At 31.5% G+C, this 13447-nt stretch overlaps 1 protein-coding gene across 1 annotated transcript; it reads right to left on the reverse strand.

Annotated features, from left to right (window-relative positions):
- Window positions 1-9596: 9596 nt before the first annotated feature.
- Window positions 9597-11672, reverse strand: LOC120174107 (protein LIGHT-DEPENDENT SHORT HYPOCOTYLS 10-like). The gene is made up of 2 exons (XM_039181076.1): window positions 10958-11672; window positions 9597-9819 (listed from the first exon to the last, which is right to left on the reverse strand). Exon 1 carries the CDS (start codon window positions 11530-11532, stop codon window positions 10981-10983), a length of 552 nt encoding a protein of 183 aa, XP_039037007.1. The 5' UTR covers window positions 11533-11672; the 3' UTR covers window positions 9597-9819; window positions 10958-10980.
- Window positions 11673-13447: the final 1775 nt, after the last annotated feature.

Consider the following 13447-nt stretch of genomic DNA (forward strand, 5'->3'; position numbering starts at 1 on the left):
TAACTTAGTTCTTATCTTTTCAATTATTCAACTACCTTTTTACTTTATATCTCCTATCATGTCACTTATCAGATAGACAATAACATTAATTCTTATTACTCAAACTCATAAATCAATCAAATTCCTTATCAATCTTCAATTGTCTTTCAAGAATCACCAAATTTTTATTTCATCCTTACTTGACTGGCTCCAAAACTTCCTTAATACATATAAATCTTTCTTTATTTCTCTGACTACATCCACTTGACCAAGAAACATAACCTTAAATCTTCATCATAACTGATTAAACATACACTTTGCATAACTAAACAATTTCTCATATCACCTGACATACCTTTCTTACTTCTAGTTAAACTTATAATCTATATCTCAACATAACCTTTATCACATATGATTCTTTAAACTTCATCCTTTCATTTCCTTTATAAATTGAAATCTTCTTATACACCAATCATATCTTTCTTTCATGTTCACATACTCTATTCCTATCACTTAAACTTATCTCTGATTACCAATCTTTATTATATCTTTATAACTTTACTAATCAACTTCACTTATACAGAACCTCATTCTTATCGTATCTTGCTTGTATTTTCTTCCTCCAAAATTTTCTTTAAAACACATAAATATTTATCTCCTTGCCTATATATAATATCTATATGATCAAAATACACAACCACATCTAGATTCGTATCTCATTTGATTAACTTACTTTATGTTTCCTTCAAATCTGATAACTCTAACATCCATGTCATTATAGCTAATTAATAACAACTTTTCAATCTAGGGCGTAAGCCCTGATCAAATTAATCATAAACATCATTTCAGTTAAAATCAACCCAGTGTAATTCACTTATTGAACCCATACTCTCATTCATATACACTATTATGCCTTGTCTCCTTTATTACCTTTCATTTCAATGATTAAAATACATAACCATATCTCAATCCACACCATACATAATTAGCTTACCCTGAAATCATCTTCTAATCCTTTAACTTTAATACACTACTATCTTATAACTATGTTAGTCAACATTGGTTCTTCCAATCTAAAATGTAAACCTTCATCGAACCATTCATATACATTCTTTGCAGTCGAAATTATTTCAACAATAGTTTACTCAACTAATCAAATAAACATTCAATCTCATACATCATGTCACTTCCATTATTCAAGCTTAACATTCTAACTTCCTTTATTTATAAACTTATCATTGATGTACCCATACTTAAACTCTTCTTATCAATCCTTAGTTTTACTCAAACATTTGAATCCTCACTTCCTTCACTCTATCACATTACTATAATCACAACATACAACTGTATCCAGATTCACTTCATATTTGGTTAACATAACCTACCATATCTTGAAATCTTGAAATTTCAATACATTCCGTCCCATAATCTTGTTAGCCAACGCTAACTCTTTCCATCTTAAATAAAAAAAAACAGTATCTACCTCACTTGATACATTTAAAATACTTCTTATCCTTCACATTATTTAATCTCTAGCAAAGCACTTAATCACTTCCTCCACTTGTTTCAAAAATCACCAGATTTCAATACTCATCTAATCCATTTAAAATACTTTTTCTGCTTCGATTTACATAACTTCTGAAAGAGCTTTTAACCAAATTCACAAGGGTTGTCTTTAACCCTGACTTATCCTCAATTAACTCTTTGTTTAATTTTTCAAGATCAAACCTACTGTTGGAGTCTGTCGAACTCTCATCTGATTTGATTCTCTAACGGAGAATACAACTAATCCATGTCTGGTTTAAAGTTGAACTAGAATCTCTACCTTTATTTGATGGTGCTAAAATTCTATGAAGCACTAATTCTCTTAATCATCTAAGATTTTTTTCCCAATCCTTTTATTCTTAGCTCTCTCTAGAGCTTTAACACGATCAACCATTTCTTGAAATGAGAACAATTTCAAAACCAGTAAAACTCTTTTAATTTAAGGCACGAGTCTTAAACAATCAATCACATGTATCCTTTTTATCCTTCTTAATCAGAATCAATTCAACAATAAATCTGCTTAACTTATCAAACATACTTTCATACACATGCATGGGTAATTCCCTTGCTTCAAGATCATATATTCGAGCTTCATTTATCCGCCATACTCTAACTTGTCAAAGTAGTAACGAAACTACTCAATTTAATTTCTCCTCTTTGGAGAAATAAAAACCTTCTATCATATCATCTAACCATAGGTCTGTAATAACAGAACCTTCCTCAAATCCATCCTTGAACTCGGGTGCTCTTAAATTTTCAACTAATTCGATACATTCATTCTATGAGTTAAAAAATATAAATTGAAAAATTCATCAGAATATTCTTCAACATGGTGAAGGCATTCCCTAAATTTATACAGGCACTTCCTGAGGTTTTTCGCTCTTCTCCCTGCCTGGCCAGGGCAGGTGAATGCTATTACCTTCAGTCTATTACCTTGTGCTTCACTTTGGAAGCTCTCATGATCATACATCTAATATAACATAACATTTTAATTCTATTAGCAAGACAATACACTCCTTACACTATCAGATCAGAAATTATTCACTCTATGTTGGCATGTATACTTTTTAAAACATTGTTTACTTCGATTTATGCCTAGAATCAGCTAAACCGTGGCTCTGATACCATTAAATGTAACACCCCAACCCGTATCCGACCCGGATACGAATCCGAGGTGTCACATTGACCTTTTAAAACATGTACTTGTATAAAATAGTGAGTAATTTAAAACTTTTATAACATATAAATGACTAATTTACATAAAAGACATTTTCATTATTACAAAACCAATCAGAGCGTGTATATTTCACTTATTAATTTACATATAACTATTCGAAACATTTATAAAACTGTTCATAGCTTAAACAATATATTCTTTTGAAAATATGCCAACTAGAACTTTATATACTAAAATACATATTATTCACCTCTTTTCTGATATGATCTTTAGTAAGGAGAACTAACATGTCTTGCTCCACATTGCTCTTTACTCTTCTCGAAACCTACGTGTAAATCACTTACAAGCTAAGTCAAAGACTTAGTGAGGCATATCAACATATAAGGTAAAAGGTAACTAATAATCATACCTAAACAATTACTACTATCATTTCATACAACTCATACTTTTACATGTAACGAATATATGCATACATATATGTCATTATCATTCATATCTCTTATCTCATGTTCCTATGATCTCTTATGTCCATATCATATAACATATACCATAACCAAATGCACATATACATATCATGTCATGTAAACCATATATATATACTATCATAAAACACGTACACCCAAGAAACTATATTATCATCTTCATTTCTTTCTTATTTTATCACTATCATTGATTCTTTTCATCATATGGTCTTATAAGTTACCATTTGTACAATCAATATCACACATGAAATTCCACAAGGAAACAAACATATTATCATATCACTTTATTAATATTATCTATTTAATAGCCCATGATACACATGTGAGAACTAAAGATATGTGAGTACATAGAGGTTGTGCACTAATGTTGTCACCACAGCTCATATAATTGCACCGAAGTGCCAAGTAGAATTACACCGGAGTGCCGCGTAGAATTGCACCGTAGTGCCATATAATAATGTTCATTTGGACTATATATCATTCCTTAAGAATCATATACATATACTAGGGATCAAGTATGTGTCTCACCAGATTTGACACATGTTCCAAAGAATACATATATGTCCCGAAGGACCACATATCATTCCTTAAGAATCATATACATATGCCAAGGATCAAGTATGTGTCTCACCAGACTTCACACATGTTCCAAAGAATACATATATGTCCTGAAGGATCACATAGACCCTCGACTCTTGGCATGCCAACTATACCCCTAGCTCTCATGACACATAACATGGGCATTATCTTTTATATCCTTTTACATATTCATGTAACCATATCATATATTCATATAACCTTATGGTTTCATTCACATATACATGTAATCACGTAGTTCATGTCAATTCTCATATGAGTTCATATTCATATAAACATAGGATTCACCCTCATGTATCACATATACTTTCTCTTTCATATGGCTCATAACATTTCTCATGTGTTCATATGACATGTAAATCATTGTCATCTTATCATGTTTTCACATAAACATATCATCTTACAATACATACAAAAACACATCAATACCTATACTCACATATACCTATCATTTCATTATCCTTATTATTATTCTTATCATCACCATTAATCCCTTTTACTTACCATATTCATATCAATAACACATATACTCATGCACACATATAAATCATAACAAATACATACTTCTATGAATTCATGTTTTTTACTATTGGAAATAGATTTATCGCAAGTCTTATTTTCCATTGAACCTCATATACTAAATAATGTGCACTCACCTTAGCCTTGTTTGCTTTGAATCAATCTTAATCCTTAGATTGTTCCGAAACAAGCTTCATTCTATATCTACGTCATAATAATACATTGATACATATCGGTATACTAATTGATATCTTCTAAATTATCACTTCTTAGGCTAAAAGAAAAGCTCATTTCATCTTTTAATGAAGGTATGCATCGATGCACTGCACAGTGTATCGATGCATTCCCTATCGGTGCACCGATGCACATGCATAAAATACATTCGATGTTTGTTTATTACTGGGATGCATCGATGCATGCCTTATGCATCGATGCACTAATTGCATTCTATGTTTTTATTTTTAAAAGAGTGCATGGGTTTTAACCTTGATGCATCGATGCACTATGAATATGCATCGATGCACTCTGCCCAGAATCCTCTTTTTGAACCCGAAAATTCATTCTTTTTGGATTAAATCCTTCATATTTCAACCCCTTTCATATTCCTAACTTACATATATATACTTAAACTCATTAATATTCATTTATCTCATCTTTAACCTCTAAATTCCATCTTTCATATGGAAATCAATAATCATACCCAATTTTCCATGTTATCCAAACTTAATTCTAGCACTTCTAACTTCTTATTCTTATAGATGAGAAGTCAAATTCATCCTCCTAATTCATTTAAACCTTCTTATTCAAAATTTCACTTAAAAACCCATTTTCTTTAATCTCTTCTAACCTCTTCATCTTTGAGTTTTCACTTATCTTTAGACTTCTTTAAGCTTTCTTACTTTCCAAAGAATCAAAACCAACTTAGAATTCAAATAATAATCAACTAATAAAAATTCTCACCTTTGCTCTTGGCTTCCACGCGTGAAGAAGAAAGGAGAAGAAGAAAACTCTGGAAACTCATTTCCCTCATTTCCCACGTTTTTATATACCCTAAAAGAAAAATAAAAATCTTCTCTTAGAAAAGACCATAATACCCTTATTACTTTCAAACTTTACTATTAAATCCAACCTCAAAATTCTCAATTAAAATTCTAAACTTTTAACTTATTTCGAAATTGAACATAATGCTTTCAAAATTCACCTTTAGGTCACTAGCCTGATATTGAGGATGTTACAGAATTGATGCATGTGGCATGATGATATTCCATTCTCCCCTCTTTTTCAGTGTCGTGATATATGGTTTCCCATTTGCTTCATAATTTCGGAGATAGAGAGAATGATCGAAATCTAGGTCTAACGATGTAATGTCGTAATGCGAAGGGACCAAAGTTGATGCTGATTCCATAGCCTAATGTAGTAAGTGTGCTTTACATGCCAATTTTTGGTATGTTTCTCACGCGTATCAATGATATAGAACGCGTCCATATCAATAATTTGCGTAGGAATCGATTGATGCGACACAAACAATCGCATTACTCTATCAGTGGTATGCCACTCAACAATCGCAAATTGTAATAATAGCATCACAACACAACATAACTCAAACCCCTCAAAAAATTACGCTGGCAATAACTGGTTGATCTCGTAGTCCACATACGGAAGCCAAGAAAACTATAAATATTAAATGTTAAAGTTAGTATATAAAGTTAAAAAATTTCAAAAAAAAAAAGATTATAAACAAATGTATACCACATATCAACTAACGATGTCGATCCTCATCCGAATATCTTATGCAGTGACACCCGACAACTTCGTCTCAACTATTTTATGACATCATCTAAAATACTTCAAATTTAAAAAATATTATAATCAAATAAAATATAATTAAATTAATCAAATTAAATAAATTAAATAAATGAAGTTAAAAAATTACCTTGCAGCCAGAGGAAACTCGATCGGGGCTGTGGTAATTGGCGTAAAAATGGAAATCGGTACCAAGCCCAGGACTATAACAGTATTAGATAGCCCATGTCCATATAAAAATGTAAACCATTTTTTGGGATTTTCACAGAAAATATGATTTTTTTGTAATTTTTTTGGATTTAGGGTTTGGTGAAAAATCAAAACCCCAAACCCTTAATTATAACCTTAGCCTCAACGGCTATAAATGGCTAGTTGATTTAAATATATGGTCGAACTCGTCACTTTCAGGTGACGAGTTCCAAGTGACCGTTGGCCAATTTCTCGTTGACCAACGGCTATAAAATGGTTAGTTTTTTTGAATTTGAAGTTTTTAAATATAAAAATTATAATTTTTGGTTATTTTTTAAAAAATATTTTTTTGATAAACTCGTCCCTCGAGGTGATAAGTTCCATGTCCACTGTAGCTTTTGTCGTATTTCTCAAAATAAAAATTAAGCTTCCCTAAAACCCAAAATAATTGACCCGCATGGAGTATTGGGCCAATAAAACCGAATGTAATATTGTGTCTCAACTTCATTTGGTCCAACCCAAATTGATGTACGTAGCCCATTTTGTGTCTCAACTTGATTTGGGATCATATATACATATTGAAAATAGAAAAGACAGAAAAATCATGCTCATCACTCCTTTGACAATTTATATAAATCGTTATATCGCGTATTTTCATGTTTTAATCCTTTAACTTTCATTTCTTTCATTTTAATCCTAAAATTACAAAAACCAAAAAGAAAGTGATCTACATGATTGATGACTTCTGGAATGTCGTTAGTAGGCGGTGACTAGTCCAGTCTCCACTATAGTAATGACCTTAAACCATCCTCATTTCCCAAGGTTTTTTTTTCCTTCTAACGAGAACTATTTCTCAAATTTTGCCGAGAGGCAAGGAACAATAATTCAATTTAATTCTTTTTAACTTTTTAAAATTCATACAATTGCTATTTAACCCAACCAAAATAATAATTATTTAATTAAATACATTTTATCTCTGTAGTTAAATGGAAATTTTACAACTTTAACCCCTCCAAAAATATAATAATTCAATTTAGTCAATTTACACAAAATTTTAATCTTTTCTGCAACCCAATACAAATTCCTGGCGTCACCTATGTGTTTGGGGTTCTATTTTAATGCAATTTCAAGGAATTGAATCTCATATGTTACGTACATGAATGATTCAGACTATTACTTTATCTTGAGAAGGAAAAAAATAGAGTATTTGGTTCGATAAGTAGGGACGCATATATGCCTTTTGATGTGATTATTTGAATCTCTTCCCTCAGCCATAAAATGGAAGTTAAGCTCCAAAAACCTTCATCAAAGTTCAAATATACTCTTTCCATATTTTTTTATGAAATAATTTAAGTCTCATTTGAGAAGAAATGCAATTATATGGGACATAAAGCGAATTCGAACGTAAGTGTTAGATGTTAATATACGTCTTACATTATCATATTTAACTTTTCCGACAGATGAAAAGCAAGAGGATAACTACAATGGCTCTGCTGCATCCAACTAGAGAAAACAGAAGATTTCATAAGCAACTGGATTATTTGTTTAAGGAAATCATCATTTTTTTAAAGAAATTTTGTATACAAGTAATCATTTTTTACTCGATGATTCCTGTATTGTGTTCTCTTTATAAGAAAATAAAATATGGAGGGCCATGATGTTTGCTCTTATTAAATATTTTAAATTGATGATATTATCTCTAGTTATTCTATCGTATCAATTTGTTGATGTCTAAAGAGAGAATAGGTAATTTTGGACGTTTCACTTCATCTATAACAAATGTTGATAGTCTTGGGCATTCCATTTATTATATAATTTCTGAATCAGATTGTAAAATGTACATTATGGTCATAATTAATTATGATGACCTTTTCAATAAACTTAGTCACATTATCACTTCCAATGATGAAATATTCCAATGTAGGAGTATATTATCAATGTGTAGGTTTCTTGTACAAGGAAATGATCATCCTAGATTTACCAACACAAATGACCAACAAAGTTCAGCTTCATCATGAATCAAAAGAATAGAAAATGAAAGATAAGGATTTAATCTGTAAGAGCAGATGTAAATAGTACTAATGTTTCTCAAACCCATATGGAAATAAGATCAAAATCAAGTTTGGCCAAATGATCAAAGGGTAAAAGAAAAAAGGATGCTAAAGTCCAAAAATGTCGTTAAATCCTTATTCTACCATAAAAATTTGGCCAAATTGTTCTATTATAATGATTAAGTTGTGAATTTGGTTCTTGTAATCAAATTTGGATAATTTTTAGCCCTTATACCTTCTAATTTCTAAAATTTTGGTTATAAACCAAATAACATTAGTGAAAGGTGTTAAATCAAATTTTGCTATTAATTTCAATATCATATGCAAGTTGTAGATTTATTTAATATATTCTCCAATTAGGTACATTAATTTAGTTATATTATTAGTGTATTATTTAGGTAATGATTGAAACTTTTAGAATTCAAAAAGCACAAAGTGCAAAACTGACTAAATTAGAGTAGATGGACTAAATTCATAACTTATAGATAGTACAGGGACTAATAACAAAACGTCACCTAATATATTCAATGTCTATGTACCAAATAATAAACTTTTTATATGTATTCAGAAGCTATTTTTCAATATAAAATAATGAATCACAGACAATAAGACTTACCCTATAAGATCAAAAGCTCAAAGGATTTTGAAATAGAAGCAATAAAAAATGGTGGAAGAAGTTGACCTTTGAGTAATTACAGTAATTAATTACTATCTTATGTAATTATTGATTAACCTTGAAGAGGAACCCAATGATCGATGTTGAATAAATCAAAGGACAATATGAAGAGGTGGGACAAAGATATTATATGAGTGGGGGATACCAGTGTGAACTATGAAATGGGAAAAACATTTCTAAAATTGTTCTATCAAAAAGTTTTCTAAAAATTTCTCCAATAATCTCTTATATTTTATTTGGCTGTGATAGTTAAATAATTGATTGTAAATATTAAGATTCAAATTTCAAATTGGTTAAATGTTAATATATTATTCAATTTATTTAAAATACAATATTCATATATATTTCTGCATACAAAAAATGTGTATATTTTATACGTTTTAGAAACATATAAAGGATTACATATTCAGTAATATCATATGAATTGAGAGCCAACCAAATCAATCATTAATTTTCCTTATGATAATTTATGGTACCATCCTCCTAGTATCAGTAACATTCAACTTTTTAGACAAATTCATAAAAAAAATTAAAATAGTTGGAAGTTCAATAGTATAATAGTGATTAATTGGCATCAATGTAGTTACACATGGAGAATAGTTCCTAGGACAAACTTGGACCAAACAGTTCTTATTAACATACTGAAATGTGAAAGGAAATATAACACAAGACAGAAGCAACTTACCTCTTCAATTCCAGCTTTTATATATATATAACACCCAGAATATTGATCCAAGGAGGAATTGGTTGTGATTTCTGGGAGTTGTAAACTGATCAAACTCTTGAAATTTTATTTTGTGCCTGAAGTTATCCAAATGAAATAAAAGCGTTTATAGGTTACTACAATAGGGAAAATAATTAGCACCTTTTCTGATGGTTTCAGAAAAACAATGGTCAACTGCATATCTAAATATATAGAAGTAGTATCACATAAACGGAAAATGATATAATGACAATTCGAATTAAAAGATCAAAGGTATACATTATAAATCTATAAAGTTCAAGAGCTTTTATGTAATATATCATAGTGATAACTTATTTTCTTAAATAATATTGGGTGATCATCAAGTGGTCTCAGTGGCTAAAGTGTTGTTCTTCCTAGAGATCTTAGGTTCAAATAGTTACATCCGCGGATGTGTGTGTTGTAAATCATTAAGAAAGATTATGAACAAACATAACTAGTTGAACCAGATACCTTTATAGAGAACAACATTCATTTTTATTATCGAGATCCTTTAATAGGTTCCTTAGTGATAATTTACCTAAATTGTGTTATTAATTATTATCGGTATCAGATAAACAGAGAATCCAATAATAATGTGGGTTTGTCCTACTCTCTGTACATCTTCAATCATATAACTTTTCTTAAAATCATGAAAATGACATTTGTATTATATCCATGGCAATTCATGGAGGGCACAAAATAGTGCACAATCCTAAAATAGATTATATACTTGATATAAACTATAATTCACATTAATGTTATGTAATTTTAATAAGAGGGTGACGGGATTATCGGAGGTGAGATATTATATTGTTGGATTAAATTTGGATACAAGACATTTGCATGTGAGGGAGATAGAAAGAAGAAATTTTAAAAAAGAGGTGTTCATTATGATCATAGCAATTAATGTTAGCTATTGGTATTAAGTTAAAGTTAGTGATTACTGTTATTGTTTCTTGTCTTTCTTAAAGTAAATTACTATACAAAATTAGGGTTTCCAAATCCCCTTGCCTCTAGGGTTTATTATGAAAGGGAAAGAGCATATATGGCCTAACTATGTTCATATTGTGTATAGGCTTGACAGATCTCAGTATTTTATCTATTGGTTACGGTAAAAGGTTCAATTATTTTCTTGTATTTCATTCCCATGAAGTCCAAGTTCCATGCAATTAGTAGTAGATCTTAAGTGCCCAAGGAAAAGCAATAATTTATTACCAGTTTTATAAGGGAAATCCATGTCAAGGTTGCTGAGTAGGGAAGCTTGAGCTATCTTCATTAGACTTCAATGGATTCCGCTTCTTCTTCTTCTTCTTATAAGGAATTCCCCTAGCTTTAGCTTGAGAATCCCTCACTTCACGAAGGTAAATACGTATCATAGCATTGGCGAAAGGGTTGGTCTCCGGCGATCCACCGTTCTCTTCATAAGCGGCACGGAGTCGGCCGATAAGAGCATCTAGGCTACCCCAAGCTTGTCTAAGAGAGCAGGTACAAGGCCCCGGTGGCTCAGGTTGGCCGAAGAACATGCAACCTTGTAAGTGCACCTTAGTCTTTCCGAACTGATCGAGATAACGAAGGAAATCGATAACATGATTAGCGTTACACTGAGAAAGAGCCACAGGTGGCCTTCGGTTCCTTAAGTACTGACCGAAAGTGATCCAGTCCCGTCTCTTCTGCGACTCATATCGGCTCAACGGCGGCGGATTTTGCTGATCAGCGGCTGCAGTGACAACAACAGCAGCTGATCTCGAAGACCCTTGAGCAATTTCTTTCCCTTTGTTTATTGACATCATTGTTTTTCATGAAGGGTTTTTTCTTTTCTCCCCTACACAGAGAAGAAAGCAAAAGGAAAGAGGTGAAATGAAGATCACATCAATGGAGGGGTAATATGAGGACAAGCAGTGGGTCCCTTGAAAGTGCTTTAGCTCTTCTTTTTCTTGCTATATAGCATTATTTTCTTCCTTTAACATACTATTAGCGTTAAGTATGTGTTTCTTTTTCCCTCCCTTATATTTATTTATAATTATGCTTCCATCATCCAAGCAATTATTATCCAGTACATTAGCTTAATTAGCACTATGGTTAATTTACAAGTTCTTATCATGTTTTTTCCATTGTTGATTGAATTAGTTTCAGTGAGTTGATTATTAATAGTTTTCCAATATGGCAAGCTAAATGCTTTTAGATGAGAAGTCATTCCATTAATTGTATTCTCTTATACATATAAGTTACCGAACTCGGGTGAAAATAGTTGAATACAACTATAAGTTTGACATAAACATTTATTTTTTTTAAAAAATTATTCTTCGATTTTAGAAGATCATAATTTGATACAAAATAAAATTATTGGTGGGAGAAATGGGGTTGAATTTCTAACGGTTTGTATCTTTTGATTTGATTGGAGAGCGATAAACAATTGTTCAGTAGATGTAAAAGTGAGAATAACGATCGTCTTTGAAAAAGAGAGAGTCCCACTACAACCTTGTATGGTAATTTACATTCATGCCCTTAATGCCAATGTCAAGTCTAGGGTAATAATAACTATTTGCCAGCCGATAAGGTAAATATTGTTAGATAACAAATTTAGTTGGTATAACATATGAACATGTTAGTGATCATGTCAATAGATTGTAGTTGATTGGATGATATAGAACACTAGAGACTTCAAGGAACCACGGATGAATAATAGTGTCGCGACCGTCTTTCGGTTGGGCCCGGAATTGAGCTTCGACTTGGGAAAATCGAATTGGAGTCGCCACCGATCACTTTAGGTGGATCTGACACCATCTTACCTTATCTGCGTTTTACCATAAATGTGTCGGGTTCAGGAGTCGATTACGATCAAAGAAGGATTAACACCCTTGAATCGCCCTTTCGATACTAATTAATTTTGCGATTGTCTTTATTTACGAAAATTGGAAATTTAAATTAAAACTTAAAACATTCGATTCGAATCGCTTACCTATGATCGATTGAAAATTCTCTATAAAGTAAAAAAATGTTAGAGGGAATAAATAAATAAATCAAAAGAAAGAAAGAAAAAAAGGAAAAAATCAAAATAAATTAAGGGCAAAAAATAAAAAATATTAAATAAACCAAAAATATATATAAGATAAAATAAAATAAAAGGAAAAAGAATAAGAAGTAAATAATTAGTAATAATAATAAATGTACATATATACATATATATATATACGAAATTAAAATAAAATATCAGAAATAAATAAAACATGAAAATAAGAAAAGGGACCATTTTAAAAGAAAATAAAATTGGGGAATAAAATTAAAAGAGAAATCAGAGTTAAATTCGAATTAGGGGCCAAAATGAATCCTTACAAAGCTCGAGGGACCAAAAGGGAATTTCTCCTTTTTATCTCAGAAACGCGCGGACCTTAGAAACGGGTCGAGTCACGCGCGGGTCGGTTTTCATGGGTTATATAAAGCCCAGAAATACCGATTCCCCCTCATTTCACATATTTCTCTTCTCTTTCAAAGGGGGAGAGAACTCAAATTCTCTCTGCCCTCTCTCTAACAGGTTCCCACCGATAGGACGCCGACCGCCGCCACCGTCGATGCCCATCGCTCCGGCCGTCACCTCCACGGTCGAAAAAAAAACCAAACTAGCCCAATACGTTCTCCCGACCTCCCCGATACCAAATCCGGTCTCCGAATCGCCAAAATAGACCCCAGCACTCGTAGATCTAAAAA

This window comes from Hibiscus syriacus, unplaced genomic scaffold (genome assembly GCF_006381635.1).
Source record: "Hibiscus syriacus cultivar Baekdansim isolate YM2019G1 unplaced genomic scaffold, ASM638163v2 tig00112000_pilon, whole genome shotgun sequence".
Classification (NCBI taxonomy): domain Eukaryota; kingdom Viridiplantae; phylum Streptophyta; class Magnoliopsida; order Malvales; family Malvaceae; genus Hibiscus; species Hibiscus syriacus.

What these genes read in the sequence shown, in the direction of transcription:
- LOC120174107 (XM_039181076.1), bottom strand. Translation starts at nt 11,532, where the DNA reads ATGATGTCAATAAACAAAGGGAAAGAAATTGCTCAAGGGTCTTCGAGA.